General features: G+C 37.0%; 1 protein-coding gene across 2 annotated transcripts in view; it reads left to right on the top strand.

Moving 5' to 3' along the window:
• LOC132129438 (plexin-A2-like) overlaps positions 1–25,121 on the top strand; it is a 193,320-nt gene that overhangs the window by 56,255 nt on the left and 111,944 nt on the right. For both annotated transcript variants that reach the window (XM_059541037.1, XM_059541038.1), the window contains exon 4: positions 20,776–20,910. In XM_059541037.1, coding sequence (XP_059397020.1) covers positions 20,776–20,910 — 135 coding nt within the window. The remainder of the gene's footprint in view (positions 1–20,775; positions 20,911–25,121) is intronic.

The following is a 25,121-nucleotide window of genomic DNA, read 5'->3' as shown; positions in this document are numbered from 1 at the left end:
ATATATATATATATAATATCCTGGTTAAGGAAAATAACTTTCTTACTGTATAATACTACTCAGAGCATGTAGCTAAAATCTGCATGATTAGGGACTTCAGTTATGAGCAAACAATGAACAACCTCAAGTGTGATACAAATAAGACTTTATTAACTACATAAACACTTAAACTAGTCTAACATACACACACACACAAGCATACAGTGGGCATAGGAAAAGGGTTAAAGCTTAATGATGTCACACCATCAGGATTTGAATGAGCCAATGAGGAATGGTACCTTTTGGAGGGAAGTTTTACAACTTTTTGTCTCTAGTCTGGTGTCTTGCATATGAAATTAGATTGGGGGGTTCAAGAGAAAAATCTTTAAAATTCTTATAAAACTAATGTGTCGCATAGGCATCAACATAGTATAATATACACTCTCATTTAGATCATGAAAATACAAACTCATAGATAACAAACATCATATAGATGAGGTTATATTTACTAGTGATCCATCATAAGCATGTATAAAATATATACAATACACAAAACACAATATACAAGAACAGTAACAGCATATACAATGCCCTAAAGTATATGTGTATTAATTCAAAGAAAGGTTTTTCTATGAATTAATTAGAGAAGAGTTCATTTTATGTGCATTATGTGTCTGTTTTTAAGAGACTTGAGTTAAGAGTGGCTTAGCAATATTCTTGGGCGTCGTAAACCTAGTGTTATCAGAAAGTGTCCCTTTGGTTGCTAGGGAACCAGAGGCCTGTTCTGTCCATTTTGAGTTGATAGCATCCTTTTTGGGGAAGGGTCCATAGACCCTTTGGTTAGATGAGGAGGCGTTAGATATTATTTGTTAAATGTAACAAATAGTTATGTGTCTGATGGTCCAAATGCTACAATTATAATTATTGTAAAAAAAAATATCTATTCATATCATAATATTTTATCGTGTTATTTTATATTTTTGCATGTTATTACATATTGCATCATTTTTCCGATAGACAGTCGTTATTTTGAAATACTTTGATGTGTTATTAGCTGTTGCACCAGTCATGAAGGTGTTTGTTTAGAAGGCATAGCTGTGTGTTGCCTCCACTTGTCTGTCAGTCTTTTCACTTCTAGATATGCTTTTTTGATTGATAAATCCTAAAAGCACAGTCTGGCCATGTTTCCACAAGCGCCAATTATTCTGGGAATGTTTGAATACGTGGGGAAACCCAGAAAACTTGTTTTATCATGAATTTGGCTGTTATTTAGGCAGGTAATAGATTCTTTTTTTTCTGCCCACTTCTTTGTGACTTGGGCAACTTGCTCCACTGGCCATCTACAAATCCACTGTTTGGTTTCTGGCCTGGTTGAACTTTGTTCCCCAGCTCCACAGTAAGCCTTCAGACTGATTCATTACTGCCGGTTTCCATGAGGACAGACCCGGAGGCTATGCTACGGCTTTACCTGTTTGTTGACGGTGCATGTAACAAGTAGACTTCTTGACAGTTAGGACTTTGTATGTGCATGTAACCATGACTCACAAGGATGCGTGTACATGAGCGAGTTTTTTTGTCTTTTAACAAGACGCAGACAGACTTGTGGGTTCCCACAGGAAAGAGATTACTTACGGAATATCACAGCCCTCAAAGTCAACATCTGCAACAATTTGGACTGCTGTCTATGTTAAAGCAATAAACTTGACTGCTCAAGCATCAGACAGACATGCCTCAGAGATTAGGCTGAGAAATCTCGTAAGGCTGCGTTCTCTTAAAGAGAATGTGCTAAAAGTGACCCATGAGGCCCTGAAATGACCTTGTTCAGAAACTAGTGCTGTATTATAAAGGAAGGAAATAAAAGATTATTATCTGTTTTACTCTGGATAATGTAAGTGTTTTTTTTGTTGTAGTAGTTGCACAATAGTGGTTTGTTTTTATTAGAGATTTATTAGAGAATATAAAAATACATTATATTTTATATGAATATGTGTAATAATAAGTGTTATTATGTAATGATTAGTATTATTTATGACCACCAACCAGACCTTATCATTTTTTGTAATTAAAAATATATAACATATCATTTTAATCTATATTTAATTTTTAACATATAAATTAAATTATACGTTCAATATTATTATATAACTGTGTAAATGATATAAAGTTTTATATCATTACAATCTTAAACTGATTAAAGTTCAAATTCAAATATATTATCAGTTATAATCTTATATTAAAATGTGTCTGTTTTATTGTTATTCATGTCTTTTATTGTTGTATATGGGTGCAACAAGATCAAGTCTGTACCAAAAATTCTGAGTTGTGAAATTTAGTTGGTTTTCATCTTTGATGTATTCTAAGCTTATAAAGAGTGCTTGCTCAGCTAAAGAGCTGTCAGACGGCCTCCTGGATGGGATTGTTCTCACAGCTGTAATTATGTGGTAAAGTGCTGTTTTTGTAAACTATCCCTCATTGTTTCTTCCTTGTCTGTTGCTCTTTCTTGCTGAAAAAGAAAGTTCACTCATGGCTGAAGAATGTATGGTCTGGACGGCGGCAGAGTCCTCGAGAGGAGCCATGACTCTCTCTCCCTCATATACAATATCAACTTTGCAGCCATAACTGAAGCCACAGGAGCTGCCGTTGAGATCTTGCAGCTGTCGGCCCTTTAAAATGTGGTTTTCTTTCCTGTCTTCATTATGCATAACACCCAGACTAGTGGGCGAGTATCTTTTATATTTTATGCTGTTAATAAACTGTAATAGATGTTGTTAATCACTCAATAAAGCTATAAATAGAGTTGTGATTGCATTAGCAGTTTTTTGTGCATAGCTCACACTGGCACGTTGTTTCTGAGTAAAGCCGCAATGGTGTTTCAATAGTCTTCCAGTCTCCACTGCTAATAACAGCTTTTGTCGTCCACTGAATGAATTTTTGTGGCATATCAATTGTGGATTGTCTACTGTTTTACAGTTTGATTTGTTGTTGTTTTTCTGACCACACATGAACACACTCATTAGTGTTTCCTTTACTGCTATTTTGAATCTGTACAAAACCAAACATAATCTATTTTTAACAATAAAATATAGTATAATAGTTAAAACAGAGGATTACAGATTAGAATACAGTGAAAAGATGTGTCTGATTCATAAAGAATTGTGACCAGTTTTGTTAAAGAATCAATCAGTGTGACACACATTGGCTGAATATTTATATGAAAATGATTATAATATGTTCCAAAAATAGTGTTGTAAGTACGTTTTGTTTAGGACAAAGTACTGTGGGAAACTTTGACACACATACACACACTCCACACAAAATCACATCAGCCATGTGAGTCGAAGCCCTGGGGAGCTAGTCGGTGGATGAAGTCTGATAAATTCATTTTGTTTGCTCTAGGCTGCAGCTGAGAGACAGATAGATTGTCTGATGTGTCTGTCTCTACCATGTCTTATGACTATGAGCTTATTAGCTATCATCACAGACATAGAGTAAGCAGTGTTTTTTAAAGACATTGTTGAATTTTTCATCTCATTGGATGACATGCGTACTAAGGGTGTTTTTCTATTTTAGCATTCATTTGTCATATGTTGATTTAGTGTGTATTTGTGTGCAGACTAGATTGAGCGGTCAGACGGTCTGCTCTGATTAATCACTGAGCAGTCAAGCGAAGCCAGAACGTTTGCAGTCCGTGTTTGTGTGACCAACTGATTTAATAGCTACACAAACTGCGTTGTTTTGATCTCACATCAGTCAAAATGAACAAAACAGGAATCAAGAGGGTTGGTCAGCTGTGTGCATTTGCACATATGCCATATGTTCATTTCCATATAAAATGTGTGTGCAGGAAGTAGGAAGAGACTTCGTAGGCAATAATGACATTGGTTCCGGCATTGGGATCAAAGGTCGGTGAGTTCCTGTGAATTAGAGGATGGGAGATTGATCAGTTCAAATGATGGTTGATTGATACGAATGCTTTGCACACACAGATAGATGGATACACACTTCCGCAGACAGACTCAGCAGTCATAGGCAATAATTCACTAGGCTGACTGCAAGCCAGCTGGACCCCAAAACTACCCAGTCTCACCCCTCTTTCTCCACCACAGGATGGGGGGCACAGCAGACCCCCCTTCCACCCCTTTACCCCTCCTTTTAGGCATGTGTCAGCTGCACCCGTTCCCCAGGCATCCCTGTGCCTCCAGGTCTGTCAGGGTATGCTCAGTTAATCTGCCCCCCTTTTTTTCTAGCCTCTTTGTCCATTCATTGGGGATTAGTGTTATTGAATTATGCTACAGCCCTGTCACTCTCCCTAGATCACAGTTTTACCCCCTCCTGCCGTCTCTTTAGGGGGCTATGCATGGGAGGGCATCTGTTCAGGGTCAGGCACCCAGACACACAGCTGAGGGTGAGAGGAAGTGCAGGCCTGTGAAGCATGACTTCCTCTACCTGGGATGAGTGCCATTGAGCACCAAAGAAGTGACAAGCTGCTCACTTGATGGATCCGGGGGATCATTTGATTCCATCTTTAATGTTTAACACATCATGAGCAGGACCACATGGAATCTGTGCCTGTAGAATGGAGAGATGTCCGTCTTTCCATTTTCATGCCTTGCGCACATCAGTGTCTGAACCCATCACCTTGGTCTGTTTGTATCATAGCTCTCTACATGATTTAGCAAAAGGCCTTTTAATTCCAGATCTTCATGAGCACCACCAGAAGTTAGCAAGAATCTCACAAATGTTAAGCTCCGCTTACTCACTAACTAAAACTGCTAGGCGATTAAATACAGGGATATTTCATGTCCATTACCATCTTAGGAGCCACAGTACTTTTTTTAAATATAATGCAGCAAAAACAACATACTAAAATGGCTCCACATCCACCTACACAACACCCATCCACCCCCAGACGCCCCATTGCTCAGGCACAAGACTGAGGTCAAATGACACACAAATACACAATGTGCTTTATGCTTTTGTTGGTCTTCACACCTCCTTTTGAGCCCTCTGCTCCACAGAGCAGCATCAACACTTCCTGTTTAAGAGCCCTCGGGACTGTGTGCTCACATGGACGCATGTTTTACTCTTTCTGGCTCTCCCAAACACAAACTCATTTACCTCATCAAAGCATAGTTTTGTGTATCCCCACTAAGACAGGCTGTTTTTGATGCCTCTTACATATGGAGCCCATTATTCAGACTTTATTTATTCACACAAAAGGTGGGGGTCCAGCCAACCATAACGTGAGGGAAAGACTGAGAGAGAAACAAAGGGAAAGATGAGCGAACTGTTTAAATCCAGTGTTCAGAATGTTAGTCATTTGAACATAAAAAGAATTTGGAAAGGGACCGGAAAACCCTGATAATTAGTAACTGTAACTTCACTAACCACGCATGGTGAAAATGATAGGTTTATCAAGGCAGTGCTATAATTTTCTGTGATACATTGTAAATATGATGGTTTTTGGAAGTAAAAAGTATGAATTACCTTATAATTTAGAGTAAAATTCTATATTTAACAATACAATGCATGTGCATTACAGTAATACATTGCTTATGTATTTTTCTTTAGTAGCACATAATTAATCAAACATTCGTTGTTTACTATATTTAGTTTGTTTCGTCTTATTTAAGTAGTTATGTTTATTATTTTTGTTTTGAGTACATTAGGTTTCTGTATGTTTTTTATGTATTATTTTGGTTATCAGTATATTAGTCAATGACAAAAAACAATGCCTGGGATGATAAAAAGGATAGATATTTTTATAGCCAAATATTACCATTTTAATATTGTAAAAGAAAAACAATATAACACAATATAACAATATCACAATATAAAGCAGGTTTAAGTAGTATTATATAGTTGATGTATTTTTACATTTCTATCAGCAAAAACCCTTTTTTTAGCAAATGTATTTATTTTAACACTATCATAAACAAAATAGCCCTGGGTTGTGAGAAAGGAAAAGAGGAAATGAGATGAGGAGAGGTTCAAAACACTTGACAGGACCAAGATCGTTTTGTAGACAAAATAGTCTAGGTGTTAAGACCAATTTCTTCATATTCTAACCACCAAATAAAAGAGAGAGGGACAGAATTTTTTATAAAGCACACAAGTTCAGTTACTGAAATTGACCAACAGGAAACCCGAGTGTTTCTGGCCTGAATCTGGACAAACACAGAGCCGACTGGACGGAGTCTGTGGTGAGAGGATAAAAGAGGGGAAGATTGAGTGAGGGAAAAAATTTGGTGTGTTCTTTCATTTTTGGCTCTTAGTTTTCCATATAAAGAGCGGGATTGTAACTCTACCTGTTCTCAGAGGAGATAAAAATGTCAAATCTCTTTAAGTATCTGAATTGTTTCTCATAGAGAGATTAAATGGAAATGTTTGCATTTGTATTGTGTTTCTCAAAAGTTAATATAAAATCAGATTTCTTATCAAAATTCTTCCGAGACCAAATTATTTGGTTGTGCTAAATTCTATTGTATTTTTTAAATAATAAGTTACATATAGCTTAACATTTTAGTTTTTCCAACCCCATTTAAGAAAGAAATAAGAACTAAAAATAACGATTTGTAGAAATTGTATTACTTTTTTTTTTGGTTTGGCTGGTGCAGATAGAGAGGCAGAAAGACAGATGGAGACTGAGAGTCTGTCCTTTCCTGGCCATCTCATTCAAACGACCATTTTTTATTGATTCCTGCTTTCATTTCTTTAGAATATTTAGCAACACACAGACGTGGTCCAGCTCACCAAATCTTAAACAGCCGACACAAAATGCAAAACATTAGCTTTCCATCTCATTATAACAAACGTCTGCCTCTCGCAAAAACAATAGTGCGCATTAAATCGACAGAAACTGGGTTTGATTTGCTGTTTGCTCAGTTGTGGACACAGTGTCTCGATCGGGCTGCCAGGGCCAGACGTTATCTCACAAAGGCAGTTTAGTGTGAGGAAATGCTTTATGGTGTAGGTAATGCAGTGCAACATCACTCCACAAAGACGGACAGGCAGACACAGACATCCAGCAGCTTCTCAGTGCCAGTCAGGACAAATCAACCCAACCCCTAGCGCAAGACCTGCTCTTCAACTCTCACTCTCGGTAATAAATCATAATTGGAGAATATGACACATGTTATATGTTTTATTATAAACAGATATTTGTGCATCCTGTCGGCTAGAACATTAATTTTGAGTGTCTAAGCAGCTGTACCTGAATGGGCTTTCAGCATTTGAAATGATTTGATTCACATTTGACCCACATTGGACAGCAAGCTGTCATTCTTTTCCATAATGAGGCTATCTAAGCGTGCCCTAGGGCCTTAGCAATGGACATTTGAGCGGGTCACACACACACACACTCACCCAGGGCCCTTTTCCTTGGTTCTATATAGCTGAACTTTCCTCTTGCCATTCGTAGCTTCTTCCTTGTAGATGAACGTTATCATGCCATGTTTCTGCATACAGTTAACACACTCCAATTAGATACAGACACACACACACAGTGGTTGGGCACTGACCGGCAGTAATGGCATTAATGGTTCTGCCCTACATACAGTGTCTTTCAGGCTTGTGTGCGTGTGTGTCTGCAGTGCACAGGATGTGCAGCCAGACGAAAGAAGGAAAAGTTTGATTTGCATACATAATAACTGAACCAAACCTCAAAACATGTGGCAGCTGAACAATAAAACTGATGTAAGATAGTGTATAATAACATGTTTTTCTCACAGAGCCAGACTTTTGACTATTGCCATGAAGTCTGGTCTACTTTGCCGTTTATTTATTCATTTTAAAAGATGAAGATTGCGATTTTGGAAAGGAGCGTTATATGTTCTATGAGTGCTTGTGGTGTTTGGCCAATCACAATGCACTGGGTCAGTTGACCAATTAGAGCAGTCTGCGCTTGTCAGAAGGAGGGATTTTGTAGAAAATGACGCATTTGAGAAACGCAGGGTAGTATATGAAACATGTTGTGTTTTTTGAACATTAAAGCATATTCACCAAATACACAAAATTATGATCTTTAAAAGAGCATGATTTGAAGGTAAGGAATAAACTACACTTAAAAACAAACTTAACAGTTATTTTAAAATGTACTAATATTTCACAATGTTTTTACTGGAAAATAAATGTATGTCTACACACTTGCATGCAGTATGTTTCTGGCCTAAGAGCTTAACAGTCATAGCTCATGCATTTCCTTCCAATTTCACCTCTCACCTTCCTTTAGGCTCGTCTGTATAGGACGACCTAACAGAGGGTTCGAAAGAAACATTAATAAGTGGAAATATATATCAGCTTTCCTGTGTTTCTTAGGGAGGGTCATTTGTGAAAGTCAAGCCTCAAATCCCCCTCCAGCCCTCGCCGCACCTCTGTTCTTATGATATATTGAACGGCGAGACAATAACACACATCTGGTTTCCAACTCCCTATGGTTCTGTCAACGTGATTTGCTGCAACTGGGGAGTGCTTAGAGCCAGCATGGCGTAAAGTTGTCCACTGCTACTCCAGCCCCCCATATGTGTGCGTCTTCTGTATACGAGGGCACGGCAGCATGTCATTAAGGGGTGATGGAGGTGTACACTGATGACAGCAAGAAGCGAGGGACCTCAACTGAATTTATAGTTGGAGTCAGAGGAGAGCTTTGCTGTTATGCTCCCTCGTCTTTACCCACAATGCATAGAGGTTGATTTAGTGGTGGTCTTATCTTTGTAACGAGACCTCCAGGTTTTGTTCAATTATTGATCTGCTAAGGGGGTATTAGGTGTGTGTATGTGTGTGCAATATCACTTATGATGTGGCTTTATGATGTGCTCTCTCTTCTCCATTTAGGAAAATGAAAAATCTCAATGATTCGTATGCATTATAAATAGATCAGTAGACTAGTTTATGTTTTTGTGGATTTTTTAAGCTATTTTAATTAATATTTATGTGAATATTTTAGCAACAACAACGTATTAAACTTATTTTTATATATATATATATATATATATATATATATATAATATATATATATATATATATTTTATATATAATATATATATATATATATATATATATATATATATATATATATATATATATATATATATATATATTAATAATGTTTTAATAATTTAATTCAATTTTTACCCTAACATTTTAATTATATATTTTTATATTTTATTGTATACATTTTTATATTTTATTTATTTATTTATCTTAATACATTTTAACCTTATTTTTTATATTACTAATATTTTAACATTATAATTAAAACTACTGTATTTGTGGGGGGAGGGGCAGCTTTTTATTAAATTTTAGCTTTATTTTTTATTAATTTGCTCATGAATCTGACTACACTGGCAGCTGTAGGTTTTTGATTTACCAAAATGAACATGCTTATTAGAGTGGATAGTTTGTGAATCTAAATATGTTTCTTTTGTGTGGCACTGAAAAGTGATGCAACAAAGTCCATGTATTACACTGACAGAACTGATTGAATATTCCATTTTGAAAATAGATTATTTAACACAACATTATTTAGATAAATTAGTCCAGTGTACCTCTAACGAATGCCCACACCTGACCTTTGTTTCTTCATTTCTGAAAGTATGTCAGACATATGTTTGTGAACATATGTTGTGGAAAGCTGTCATACGTGCACGTGTGATCAATTAGCACAGATCTCACAAGACTCATCATAAATCTGTTCACAGGATGTATACACTGCGCAAAACGAGAATGTGTGCTAAATTGTGCATGATTTGAGAGGTTGTGTGTGCATATTCTCTACACGCGAGTGGGTCAGCGTTAGGGCTTACCGCTGTATTACCCCCTGTATCCTGCAGGACATGTTGTCATAGTTACCATGATGGTGTCAGCCAATCCTGGGCTTGTGGCCTGCTTTGGTACGGCCATGAAAACAAGCATGCTCAGCAGGTCACGTGACCCTTATCGCTCTCTACGCCCAGGAGGGCCATCGAACGAGTGGTCAGTCCTGGTTGGACAGTTGAAAGCAGGTATTGCTTTGAATAAAAAACAGCATATTTGAGGCGTGAGGGGCCAGATAAGCTACAGCAGGTCCGTAGGGAAAGCCGAACAGGTCATCTGATAAGCAGAACCTTGTCTCTCTCTCTCTCCCTCTCTCTCTCTCTCTCTCTCTCACACACACACACACACCCACACACAGTTTCCACACAAAAGTTTCCCCTCATACAAAGCTTCCAGCACAAACAAAGCTGTGCTTCGCCTCTCAACACTTTGTTAGTCATTTTCTCTGTCTCCTCTCCTCATTTCATCTGTCCTGCTTAATTTACACACTTTATACCTCCATTTCTCTCTCTCTCTCTCTCTCTCTCTGTCATGTCTGTGTATAGATGTAGAATGGTGCTGTTGAGTGATTAGTATGAGCTTTAATCAAAACCCTTTATACAATTGCCTCGCAGGTGGACCAGAAGTTGATTTATTATCATCACAGCTTTAAATTCACTTTAATTAAACTACTAAAGCAGTGCAAAATAAGTTAAATATGGTAAATTATCATGCAGCTTTCTACAATACTTGATTCTGATTGGGTTCTGTATGAATAGTCATTTTATTTTTATTTTATTTATCAAAAACATACAAATGAAACTTCAAGGAACATGCATTATTTTTCAAACGCATGGAGATGACACTTTAAATCACATGCATTTTTATTTATTTATTTATTTAAAGAAAATTATTGCTTTTGAGAAATAAAATAAAATAAGAGTTGCAAACTAAATCTGACCTACTGTGGTCCATTCTGGGGTTCCAACAATAATTGGGCATCTGTAAACATCTGGAGGTCCTGAGAGAGACTAATGGATGGCTATTGTGTTCTGGACATCACGAGAAAGAAAAGGAAGAACGGATAAGGTCCCTGGATATACTTGTGTTATATTAAGAAATAGACTGACCTTTTCAAAGGACAAAGACTGAAAAAACATTACACCCAAGACGATAAAAGACAATGAACTACATTTGTGTAGAAACAAAAGGAAGAAGAATAATGCATTTAAAAAACACTAGAGTAGAAATACACTGAATAAACAAGATATGCATGATATTTTTCTGGCTAATAAGGTGTAGCAGTGTAAGTATCAGTGAATGTTTTTTCTAATGAATCTTTAATGAAATTAGTATGAAGTTGATAAAGCAACAAACATCGTCTAACAACCTTGGACATGTTGCATTTTTGCAAACATTGCATTGGTTGTGTCATTCAAGACTGAGACTACTCAGGGAATAAATGAGGGTTTGATTCCGACTGATCTGAATGAATACAGCACCCATCTCAGTTTCCTCAAGAGTCTGCTCTTAGTTCACTTTCACTGTACTCTTTTTTCACTTTGTCAAATAACTTACAATGCAATATGATTGTTCTCTAGGGGAGAAATTTGAACGGTTTCGCATTGCTTTCCCTTTTTCTGTTTTCCTTTCATACTGCAACTTTAGATTTAATTCACTTCCACTTGCAGCATTTAAATGATATGAGAGGGAGTCAGAGAGATGCATTATGGTCATGCGAGTGGTTTGGCGATACGACAAAAGTTGCTCAGATAGAGTGTGCGTAATTATGCACCTATAGATACTAAATTCACCGCAGCAGTTCCGAACAGCTCAGCTGTCACTAATAACAGTGCTGTTACTCAAGGTCGTTTTGGTTTCTCTGATCAGTACTTTCTTTTTTTCACTGAATCCCAACTGAGATTTGAGATTTGTCTCACTCATTTGACAAGTGTTGATTGTAATACCTTATGTTTATCTTGTAAAAGCTTTTTTATATTATTTATATTTAGATTATCTTAAAAAGCTACCTTTTATACTTTATAACTTAAAGAAGTATTATGTTTACAATTGAGTCTTGGTTTTCAATAGTGCCTACTCATTTGTTAGTGGTTTATTTTACCATTCCGTTTTTATGCTGTTTTGATGGTCCTTTTATGAGTCTTGCTGTTGTTGGGCAAATGAGAGGGGCTGTATAATTCATGTTTACGTAATTTTTCTCCTCTTTTATAAAATATTCTCTGCTAGCTCTCCAGAGCAGAACACTGTTTTTCTCTGAAAAAGTATCGTAGCTTCTATTAATAAAGCCATTGAGAGTAAGGCAAAATCCATAAAAAAAGGCTAAACAATATTCAATTTTTATCATGAGCAAAAATTCTTGTTAATCTCATAAGGTCTCTGAACTTAGGAGCCGCTGTCTTTAGTAGAAAAGGCACAACATCGTGTCTGTGAAACTCTCACGGAAAACCTCAGTGAGAAGTTCAACTGCAAGATAAATCTTAATGCAAAACAGTTCAGGCCAATTAAGTGCAGAAAAACACCGTATAACCACTGGTTCAACATTAGTTTTACCTCAAACTCATTTTCAATGAGCTCACTTGGATGCAATCCACTAGTGTGGCAGTGGTTCTGTCGTTTTAAGACTTCTCTAAATATAGCCGGCTGGCCGTAGCAGAGAGGCTGCATGTTGGCATTTTTGGATAATTAGGGATATTTTTGATCATGTTTCACCACAACCCCTATTTATTCAGATCTGGTTTCTGTATCCAGCAAGAACAAAGCTGACTCTAAGTTGTGTGGGTTTTAAACTTAGGTCAGGTAGTATCAAAGCGGTGACATTTTTAGGAAGTTGAAATGAAGCCCTCCGTGAAGTCCTTTTGCTTCATCTCAATGGCAAACATTCATGTAATTTAACCGACCTCGCAATATCTATGGTCCTCATGTGACCGTAGGTGAAATACATAACTAGTTTGTCCTCAGCTTAGATACTGGTAGTCTTTAATTGCTTGCGGTTGGATTATCCATAAAGGCTGATCAAATTGGGAAAAATCTTGTCAATCAATATTATTTGTAATTTTTATTATTATTATTTTATTTTTTTATATGTATGAGGGGTGCCATCATAAAGCAGGGCTTTAACCACCATAGACATTAATATAAACCACCATAGACATTAATATATATTCAGAATAGTGGTTGATTTTATTTTAATGACACATTCTCTAACTTTTATTTGAGTATAACTTCCTTTTCGTGCTTTATTGAAGTGTCTTAATGAAAACCATAAGCTAGAAGTTGGTGACAAAAGTAATGGGCTAGTAAAGTTGGTTGGGAACAGCGAAAACTCATTAAAGAAACATTCGACATTATGAATCAAAGTCTGTTTTAGTTATACATTATGATTACAGTAGGTGCTGATTATGCTTTTGTTTTGCATGTATAAATAACATAACCTATGAGTGCATACTGTATGTTTAGTGTATGATGGTATGGCTTTTTTTGCATTATGAACTTCACATGGACTCTACAGTTTGTTAAACAGTCTATTTCTTTAGGGATATTTTACTGGAAAGCAGACAAAATTATTAAGATTTTTTTATTTATTATTATTACTTATTTAAATTGTTTTAATTAAATGAATTTTGAGCCCTGCAAATAGTTCATCATAGTAATAGTCAACATCATAGTCCGAATGAAAGTGTCCACTCACTCCCGCTCTCTCGCTTTCTCTCGCTCCCTGAGAGGTTGAGATCTGCTTAAGTGCTAAAATGCATCTGGATGGAAAATGACACACAGGCCGAGCAGTCTGTTGCTGTAACACATGCGTTATGGGAGATAGTGTTGTACTACAGCAGTGAGAACAAAAGAGCCTGTTTTCCACTGATAGAAACCATCAGAAGACAGAGAGAGAGAGAGAGAAAGGGAGAGTGGGCTTGCTGACACCAGAATTCTTCAAGCTGACACAGGTGATGGATTAGATGTGTTAGCCAGGTGGACTGGGGCTCAGAAAAATCTCTCCAAGAGCAGAGAGAGAGAGAGAGAGAGAGAGAGAGAGAGAAGTACTGCTCCATCCGGCAGACCTGAAATATCCCTCCACATCTCACCCCATATACAGGAAGAGAAAGAATTGACAGTCCTTATAGACTACTCCTGGTGCTTTATTGGTGGTTTTTATCTATCTGTCTGTCTGTCTGCTAGTCAGTCAGTCAGTAAGCCAGTCAATATGTCTTTCTGTCTGTCAGTCATTCAGTGAGTGAGTGAGTCAGTCAGTCTGTCTGTCTGTCTGTGTCAGTCTGTGAGTCAGTCAGTCAGTCAGTTAGTCTGTCAGTCAGTCAGTCAGTCTGTCTCTCTCTCTGTGTGTGTGTGTGTGTGTGTGCCTGTCTGTCTTTCATTCAGAGAGTCAGTCTGTCTATCTGTCTGTGTCTGTCTGTGAGTGAGTGAGTGAGTCTGTCTGTCTGTCTGTCTGTCTGTCTGTCTTTCTGTCTGTCTGTCTGTGAGTGAGTCAGTCAGTCAGTCAGTCAGTCAGTCAGTCAGTCTGTCAGTCAGTCTGTCTCTCTGTGTGTGTGTGTGTGTGTGTGTGTGTGTGTGTTTGTGTGTCTGCCTGTCTGTCTGTCTGTCTGTCTTTCATTCAGAGAGTCAGTCTGTCTGTCTGTGTCTGTCTGTGAGTGAGTCAGTCAGTCAGTCAGTCTGTCTCTGTGTGTGTGTGTGTGTGTGTGTGTGTATGTGTATGTTTGTGTGTGTGTGTGTCTGTCTGTCTGTCTGTCTGTCATTCTGACTATGCATAAATGGGCATATATAATTGGTGCATTTATAATTATAATACAGAAATCTATGAATAAATAAGTATATGAAATATTGAATAACTTATGTTTATATTATGGAGAGATAAAAAGAAAGCTTGATAGGTTATAGAGCAGAGCCATTGTGTTTTGAATCCTCCTGTCTGTTACTAGTGTGTCGAATGTGGGAAAAGTTGGGGGTCAGGTTGGCCTTATTTTGACAGTTAACCCTTTCAGTTAGCATTACCCTCTCGCTTGCTGGATAAGCGCTGACATTTGACCTGTGAGAGCAGACAATTTTGAGGAATCCCCTTTAGTGTAATTGCATTCAGTGTGTTCAGGTGGCTCAGTCCCTCTCTCTTTCTGTGTGTCTCAACATACTTCATGAGCCTACACATTTAAAATGGATTACAGAAGATCTGAGATAGACCACAGGACAGATTGCTCTGTCAGTCTGAGTTCTGTCTCTGACTCCCTCGCGCGCCCATGCACACATTTAAACAAGGACATCCATTGTGCACGAGTTCCACAGTGATTGGAAATTATATTCTTGAGGTCTGTGCTTTATATTGCCTTTTATATATAGTGGAAAAAAAGAAAGAAAAATACATATGGGAATCACATTCAGATTTTTTTTCCTGGTCCTCTTTCTGCTTTGAGCATTCATTCACTTAATGTGGTTTAGAGGTTATGGATACAAATAGACAAGAGAGTAAATATTGTTGCTGAATATCTTTGTGCAGGTTTATGTTTCAGTGAAATAGACAAAGAAACAGCATAGCATGCATACATAGGATTATATATAGCATGCATGTGCATGGTGTATATATATATATATATATATATATATATATATATAAATTAGTATATATAAATTAATAAATATGAACTAAGTATAATTATAAATTGTCAAGTTAATATTTATTCAACAGCATAGCATAGCATTATATTGGCATGATCTCAGTGCTGATTGACATGAAAATCTGATACTCAAGCACATATAAAATGCACATCCTTATGGGTGAAGCACAGAGAATGCTATGTGATTGTTGGGTGTAGTTCTGCGTGGGCTCTGCTGTCAGAGAATCTCTGAATGAGAAAGACAGCTGCACTTATACTGCAGCCAAAGGGACAGCAGCCATCTATAGTGTACATACGGGACCGAGAGAGGAAGAGAGAGAGAGAGAGAGAGAGAGAGAGAGAATGTGCCAATAATGAAAAAAGTAATGAGCAAATGTTGCAGAAGCTTGTAAGGTGCAGACAAGCCTTTGATAGACAGAACAATAATGACAATAAGAGTCTCAAGCCAGGTGAACGACAGATCAGTGGTCCAGAGAAAGAGAAACTATAAGACAGAATCCCTTTCCAAAGGCATTCGGGGAAATTAAAGGATCAGTGTAGTGGAAGACATTGTACATATACCACTTAGAACAATGGGTCTGCCAATGATTGATTTAAAATAACTTTTTTGTGGGACTTTTTTTTTGTGTATGTGTATATAATCATAAAAAAGCATGACAATAAATGTAAATAAATAAACAAAAAGTTATAATTTTTTTTTTTATATATAACTTGTTTTGTAATTTCTTTAATGGCTTAACAATATCACAGTGTGTATAGTATAAAGTATCTAACAGGGGGTCACTGCTCCATTTCTGTATCCACCAAGTGATCCTTGGCCTTTAAAGCTGTGTTTGCCTCCATCACCTTTATAGATCCATCTACAGAACCTACTTGCAGTGTCCATGTTTGATTGCTTTATAGCCCCCTGTAGGATCAGTGAACACAACGTTTAACTCTACAGCCATCATGCCAGAGCCACTTCCTGCCTGCAAATGAAGTATGTTTTTCAAAGTGCCCTCTGTAGACTACTGGACACACAGTTTTCCGTGTCATAAGATCCCTGTGGTGTGCACGGCAGGTCGTATCAGGGTCACGCTCGGCTGAACAAGAGGAGGTGGGTCTTGTTGACTGGCTGACATGTTTTATGTATGAACACATTCACAAATACGGAGGGACGTCAGTTTGCTGTAAATGTCTGTTTAGTGGATTTGGAGTCTGCCGCTCACAGATGGTTTTTACATTCAGGGGAGTAGACTAATGCTTGAACAGGGCTTTAGTGTAGTGTGGACATGCTTTTTTTTCCCTGCCTGTGCCTTGGGCCAGAATCGTGTTGAGAAAGATTGCCTTTGAACTCTGGATGGTTTAATTGTATAATCTCCCGGGTTTCTGTTAGGCTCGTCCTCTATCGTAAAGCACTACTAGACAGACATATGACCTAGGACTGACCCTGATCAGAGACACACACTCCATGGAGGACAGCCGCAATGTGTGCTGGGTTTTTAATTATCTTTTGGGGTGGGTGAAAGCAGTGGGAGGAGACACTTTAATGTGAAACCTGTGACTTCAGTTTGTATTTCATCTGATTTTATTGATCTGAGATGACCTTTGACCTGATCAAAGCCCCTTTAGTCACCATAATTCTGTTTAAAGTAATACAAAAATAATAATAATAATCTATCTAACAAAAATGATGTTGATTATTATAATGCATATAATATAATTATATATTATAATGCATGACTGTTATATATATTATAATGCATGAATATATATATATTTTTTTGTGGTGGGCATAGATTAATTTTTTTAATCTAGATTAATTTTACTGTGATCTTGAAATTAATCTAGATTAATCTAGATGAATCTAGATTAAAATGGCTCATTCGAATTCTGCCGAAGGCATTCAGAATATGTGTGTTACCCAAATAAAATTGACAAACAGTAAGTCTTTGAGAAGGGGTTTATCAAGCTAGGTGGTGCATTAGAAAAGGGTCTCATCTCCTGTTTCCAAAATGCATCACAATTTGCTTGAAAAAGCTGTAAACTAATTCCACATTGCACAAGGTGCATTGCATATTTTTTTACGCACCCATGTTAAAGGATTCCAGTTGCGTTCCAGGAGCGTTGCGTCTGCAGCAGTGCAGCGATCGTTCATGTACCGAGTAGCGAACTGCAAACGCGTCCTGTGTGAAAGCACATCGAGTCCGTGCTGCACCACATAAGTACCACACACGGACTGCATACGCACTGCAGACAGAGTATGTGTGAAACAGGCGTGAGCAGGGCTGTAGCTGGGGTCAGCGGGGACCCGGTGAAGGTTGTACCAGTGGGCCCTGTTTGAAATTGTTTAATTTGTATGTTCGTTTATTTTTATTTATTTGTGCTATTTACACAATGTTTAAGTTTTTTTTTTCAAGTTTGTAGGTGTCAAGGTACAGAAACTGAATAATTAAATGTAAAATAGCAGTGGATAGTCTTCAATGTAAAAATTAAATATACAATCAAACCAAAATTTATTCAGACACCTTCAACATTTCTCACATTATTACAGTTTTGCTATATATATAAAAAATTATATCTGGTGTCTGAATAATTTTTGGTTTGACTGTTAAAATTACAAAGTAATTCAGTCAAGAGCAGTGAGTGATTTTCATTTTCATTTTCTTGGATTAACATTACAGCAGCCAGTAGCTAAATTAGGCGCGGTCACTTTAAGAGACAATGAATGCATCCAATATAATACACATCCCATTTTTTTCCTCAACTGTTTTCTTTCACTTAAGAAATAACTGACAGTTTTTTCGAGCATAATTTCCAAGGTGTATATTTTGACATATTTTGTATGTATTTGTCGGCACAAGAGCAAAAATAAGCAAATTCGATGTTCAAGTGTTTTGAGACACCTTTCTCTGCGTGAGCCCTGAACATCAGAACACCGCGAGTACTGAATTGGGCTCTTTCACATATTTTTGTTTGTTCAAACTGCGATTTGTATTTGTTCGTTCAGGTGCAGGAGGGACTTCGAGGAGAACTTCACAGAACAGAGCTCGGTTCAGTGTCACTGTCCGTGATACGCGGCTCTCGATTTCTCTCGTACGCACCGAACACAGCGCGCGAGTAACCAGCTACTCTGTTAAGCTTTTCCACGTCTTGTTTTTGGATGCTTTAATGTTTAAATCGACAAGCGGTAAGGCTTAAAAACACGTGAAAAAGATAAGCTTTCGTGACGATGCGCAGCAGTGGCCCGTCAACTGTCCTGAGCATCTTTTTAGCAGAGGTGGAAAGAGTACAAAAATATTCAACTCAAGTAAAAGTACCATTACATTAATGAAATTTTACTTAAGTACAAGTAAAAGTACCAGTCTAAAAATCAACTCAAGTAAAAGTAAAAAGTAGCTCATTTAAAATTTACTCAGAGTAAAAATTACTTAGTTACATTTTAACAGTGGGAGGGAGTCAAAAATGGGACAGGCCAAGGGTGTCAAACTCAGTTCCTGGAGGGCCACAGTCCTGCACAGTTTAGATTTAACCCTAATTAAACACACCTGATCCAGCTAATCTAATCATTTAGGTTTATTTGAAAACTACATGATATATGTGCTGGAGCAGTGTTAGAACTAAACTCTGCAAGGCTACGGCCCTCCAGGAACTGAGTTTGACACCCCTGGGATAGGTCTATTAATCTCAAACTAGTTGTTTTTAATAAAAGGAATCGGTTATTTAGAATAATAAAACATTTGGGCTGTTACCAGGCAAATCAGTATCAACAAACTCATCTTTTAATGCAGAGGAAATGCAGAAGATTCATTGGAAGTGGCATTTAGATGTATTACACTGTTTAGTGCAGGACAAGAATGCATTTAACCTGCAGTTAGAAATGCATGAATAATGTTTTGATATACAAGACATAAAATGTTGAATACTCATTTGAAATGATAAGAAATTCATTATTTAAAAAAAATCAAAAGATACTTTAAATGTGAAATTAAAATGGCCAGTATGTGTCAGCAAGTCACTGTTAATAAGTGAGTCATTGCGATTGAACCAAATCATTTAAACGGTTGATTAATTCAGGAACGAAACACTGTCACGTTGCTCAGAGATGCAAAACTGTGATTTGGTGGCTGTGTTTGGAATAATTTTCTGTTGTAGAAATAGAGCTAAAAAGGCAATATGGTGTCTAAAACGCAATTCTCTTAATTAACTTGTTTACTGAACTGATATATGTATGTATGTATGTATATATTCATGATGATTTTTGAGGAAAAGACGGCATTCTTTGTGTGATTTTGATTTAATATATGAAATTATATAAATATGTGAATTTTCTGCCCCTATATCTTCAATTTTGTGATCATTCTAAATGCATTTTAGAAGACTGAATCACACAGTGAAAGAACGCACTATAAATGCGCGCGCACATCATTAAAACAAAAAATATGATATTATCGCAGACGATATAGATATAGCACACTCCTCACCACTGTCTTTTTGGCTAATTTGTGCAAAACCTCTTGCTAAAATGTCAAAGCTTCATTTTAACCACCAATGCAACGATTCAATTATTTAGCTTACCTCTACATTTTGCGAAGGGTTGATGTCTTGTCGAGATTTTATAAGCTGCTAGTTTGGTCTTCCTAGGCAAGTACAGCTTACACTGCATAATAGAGCATACATATGGCCAGGGGTTCACTTCATTTCCTTCGAGTTCAACTTCAGAATATGACGGGGTTTCGTTTTCAGCGGTGTCTGCACCACTAACGCCTGTTTTGACCGTCTGCATCTTTCTTGTGATTTTAGCGCCAGTTTGCCCTCCTGCCCATTATTTACTGCCGTAGTTTCCAGGGAGCGATTTTTTTTTTTTTTTTACTCAGTAATTAATGTGTTTTAAAATGTAGCGAAGTACAATACTTTAAACAAAATATACTTAAGTAAAAGTAAAATTACAGATTTAAAAAATTACTTTAAAAAGTATTAGTACACAAAAAAGCTACTCAATTACAGTAACGCGAGTAAATGTAATTCGTTACTTTCCACCTCTGCTTTTTAGGCTGGCCTCAGTCAGTCGGTTAAATAAAATATCAAAGTGAAAGTAATCATAGCTTGCTTAGTATAGACCCAGCTCCCAACCCAACTTCGAGAATAGATTAACGGCGATATTTTTTTTATCGCCCGATAAGAGTCTCACGTTAACGCAGCACATTACCGCCGATAACGGCCCACCACTAATATATATATATATATATATATATATATATATATATATATATATGTGTGTGTGTGTGTGTGTGTGTGTATATGTGTATGTATATATAATATGTAAGACATTGTAAAATGATTACAATTCTTCTCATGATTGTATGTTTCCTTCTTTCTCTGTCAGATTCGAGTTGATGGTCCTCCTCAAGGTGGCGTCCAGTATGAAACTCTGCCGGTCATCAAAGATGGAAGCCCTATTCTTAGAGACATGGCCTTTTCCCTGGACAACAGCTACATCTACGTCATGTCGGAGAGACAGGTCTGAATATATACATGTATATGCTTTCTCCTCTCGTCGTCTCTTCTTTTTTCCATCCATAACAGCTGTAGGACAGAGAGAACGTGACAGCATCCTCTAATGAAAGAGAGCAAGGGGAAGAGAGTAGAGTAGCTGTGTCAAAGAAGGAGAGAGTGATGGAGGGACAGCTGAAGGAGGAGAGATGGAGTGAGAACAAGGTCACTCTCTCTTGACAGCATAATGAAGAGAGAGAGAGAGAGAACCTGCTCATATAATATCAATACACGCAACGCTTCCCATGGGACACATTGCAGACCAGAGGTGGGCGGTATGAGTCATTTTATATCACAGTAACCCTATACATCACAGTATTATGGAAACCCCACTTTTGCCAACTTTAGTTATTATAATTGCAGCTTTAAATCTCACAATATGACTTGAATTTCTTGTTATTATGGCTAAAGTTCTTGTTTTTGCAACTCTATTTAGGAAAGTTTGACTTTTGATCTCACAATATGACTTCAAATCTCAGAGTGTGACATTATTTCTTATTTTAAAAATTTATCTCGCAATTACCTTTTTTTTTTTTTTTTCTGAGTGCGTAAACAGATTGTAGTTCCATAAGTTGTAGTTATTTTTACTGGAAATTCATTAAAAAAAATAGTTGTAACATATTTTACGACATAAAGTAGTAAAAAAGCAAAAAAATATTAAAATAGTATTTACATTAAACATAATTTCATTTTATTAGAAAATATCATATATATATATAAATTATGTTTAATGTAAATACTATTTTAATATTTTTTTGCTTTTTTAAATTGCTCTGTGGATATTCTGAGCAGCACAGCAAAAACGCTTACAGTTGAAACATTTCTTACTCTGAACAATACACTGCCCAATCCTATTTTAGACTATGAAACAAACTGAAAGAAAAGAAGAAAAAGAGAGAGAGCCTCTAAAAAAGGAAGAGAAAGAGAAAACACTGTCTCTGCTTAGAGATGGATGACCAGGGTGGTTGCTTACATCTCCAAGCTTTTTTTAGCATCCGTTCTAGAGAGCTGATATCCCCTGTGGGGTGACGCTTGGGCATTGGGATGGGGTTGGGTGTGGCAGGAGGGAAGGGCCGGTAATGAGTGCGGTGGTTCGATGCACAGCGAGCTGACAGGTTCACATCATACCAATACATGTGTGGCCCGCTGGGTCAGCCCCGCTGGGCGCCACGTGAAGTGGCACATGAGAGAAAAAGGAGGAGAAAGAGAAGGAGACTTGATGAGTCAGCACATTGTGTCTATACACATATCCTGTCAACCTCACCAGGGATGTAGAAGTGAGCCCAGCATTTGATCAACTTTGTGACTTGAGAACCAGGCCCTCGCATCAAACAGACCTGGTGACGATGAATTAACAGAGGGGACATAGACTTACAAAGATTCTGCTTTTTCTCTTTTTTTTGCACTCATACACTGTAATATAGCACTATTATATTATATTATGTTATATTTTATTTTATTTTATTTTTGACATTTTATATTTTGGAATGGGAATCATCATATTTGGGGGGGTGTTTGGCATCATAAAGTTTGAAAACCCTTATTGTCTCATGGCACTGTAGAAAACAAATATAGCTTTTTGGCATTAGACTTTAAAACCATTTGTGTGTGTGTGTGTGTGTGTGTGTGTGTGTATGCGTATTCCTGTGAATCTCTTGAGGAGTGAGTCTTTAACGAATAATATTCACCGAAACCTTAAAAGATTTGTCCTTCTCACCCAGTAATCCCATCATAAAAGAGCTATCAGAATGTTCCATCTTCTCTCCACCCAATTTTGTTCTGTTTTAAGTGTTTCAGGTGATTAATTCAATATTACAGCTTATTAATCGGCCGTGTTAAGAGGCATCGCTGGGCTCATTGAGCTCTTTCAGTCTGACTTGGGCTGAATTGCTCTCAGAGGTATTTCTCTTCATAACGCCCGACGTATCTTCTTTGAGTAGTGTTAATATTCAGGTGTGAGACGTTCACTTGTTGGCATGAGAGGAACAAAAAATACTGCTAAAGACAAGGCTTCCGTCACCCCAGCGCACCACTGTTTAAGGAGTCAGTTGGCGTAGTCAAGCTTCACACTTCGCAGAGCAGCAGGATTGCTATTCACCTTTCAGCACAAGCTCTTATGCTAGCAGGAAACAGAGCCGGAGTGGAGCTTACTGTGGTCATGGATTGGGTGTAATGGAGCCAAAATGGCAGAACTTGACCATAATACATAATAACATAATATTTTATATAACTGAAATATTTATAGTTTTCAAAATATGTAAAAATGCATTCAAGGTGGCACTTAATCACAGTAAAAATGTCTTAAATGTTAAAATAGATAGAAATGATTGATACTGAATGACTGAACAATTTAATAAAATGTTTTAATAGTTTGACTAAATAATATAACAATTTATAATATTTTATATAACTAAAACTGTGACCAATAATTTTATTGATGCCCAAAAAGCCAGTAGTTCTTTTCATATTATGGGCAATAACCATTAAATGGCCAGAGAATCTGTACTAATTTGTAAAATACATAAATAAAATTCACAACTTTGTAATGTAAAGTATGACATAAAGAATATATTTTATAAACATATATATATATATATATATAGATAGATAGATAGATAGATAGATAGATAGATAGATAGATAGATAGATAGATAGATAGAGATATATATATAGATACACAGTATATTGTACAATCGTCCATATATAAAGTATTATTATCATTTTTCACTTTGCCATGATTCAGTCAGTCTGTTAATGGATCAAATCAAGTCCCTTCCTGTGTTCCCTTTTATTATTCTTAAATATGTAAATGTATCGTGTTATGGAACTCAGATGTGTGGCAAATGTTGTTTTATGTTGTCTTATCAAGGGTTATAAGGTCCATGGTCATTTGAGTGTGGTTGATGTGAAGAGTACTGTACAGATGGATGTGTGGGTACATATACACAGATTACAAATTTATATACATGCACACATGCATCACACAGCGATGGATTTGCAGTTAGTATTCAAGCATGCTCAAACCAGCATGTAATCTTGTTTATGCAGAGACATGCACAAACACACTCCATTTTTACCCACATATGCTTCACACTACCTCTTTTCCCATTCTGCATGTATAATTATTTTCTATGATGCCGTATATTGTGTGGATCCTCAAAGACTTGCATAAATACAGCTCATTCCAAATGCATAGCCATCCCTCACTTGAACACAAATAGATTTCAAATAAATACACACATAACATAAAATAATTCATAAAATAAATACACACATAACGCACATTCATAGACTTCAGGGCTCATTGTTTCAGTCTATATGTGTGAATGCTATGTAAATGGTCCATAGTTATTGGTTAGAGCAACACAGTGGAACTGAAAGACAAATGAGCTCCAGACAAGATGTGTCCATGACCAGAGCAGTCAGAAAACACAGGTTATGTTAGCCGTGTTTAGCCAAGGTCTGTGAATGGCTTGAAAGAAAGAGCGTTGAGAGCAGAGCAGGAGTGTCTGCAGTCTTAGATCACGCAGGCGGTGAGATGGTGTCCTTTCTGTGGTAATTCATAGTCTTGTGATAAAGTGCTTTGGCTGTTTGGCTGGGGAAGAGAGCCAGAGGCTAACAGCTATGAAAGGTCAGAGCTGTTTCAGCTGATAACAGCTTTACACAGACAGAGGGAGAGAGCGGCGGGCAAGGGAAACAAAAAGGGAGTCGTTGAAAGAGACATGGAGACTTAGCGATGTCATGCACATTTACAAAATGTGTGTCAAAGACTGCTTCAAAAATATCTCATCTAGGTTTTACATTCCAGCCGACTGCAAACAGTCTTTACTTGTCACCTCTCTTCCAGACTGATGGCACCCGAGTAGGGGTCTCTATAAGCTGCATAGACAGCATCCTAACGAAATAGAACCTCATGAAAGGACTGAACTGGTGCACTTACAGTATAGGCCATCTGTCAATCGTTTTATCTATATAAAAAATAATCTATATTTCAAGCTATCTGTATATCTATCTATCTTAAAATAACAATTACTCAGTATTTATTTTATTGCATTTAATAGTTACATTAATGATTTTGAGTTGTTATATCATGATTTTGTTTAGGATTGCATTTAAAAATCTGTGAAAATTATTGATACTAGTAAAAATTGCATGTTGACATATTTCTTTTTATATTTA

This window comes from Carassius carassius, chromosome 46 (assembly GCF_963082965.1).
Source record: "Carassius carassius chromosome 46, fCarCar2.1, whole genome shotgun sequence".
NCBI lineage: Eukaryota > Metazoa > Chordata > Actinopteri > Cypriniformes > Cyprinidae > Carassius > Carassius carassius.
The sequence above is the reverse complement of the archived record's forward strand: the minus strand, read 5'-3'. Positions and strand labels throughout refer to the sequence as shown.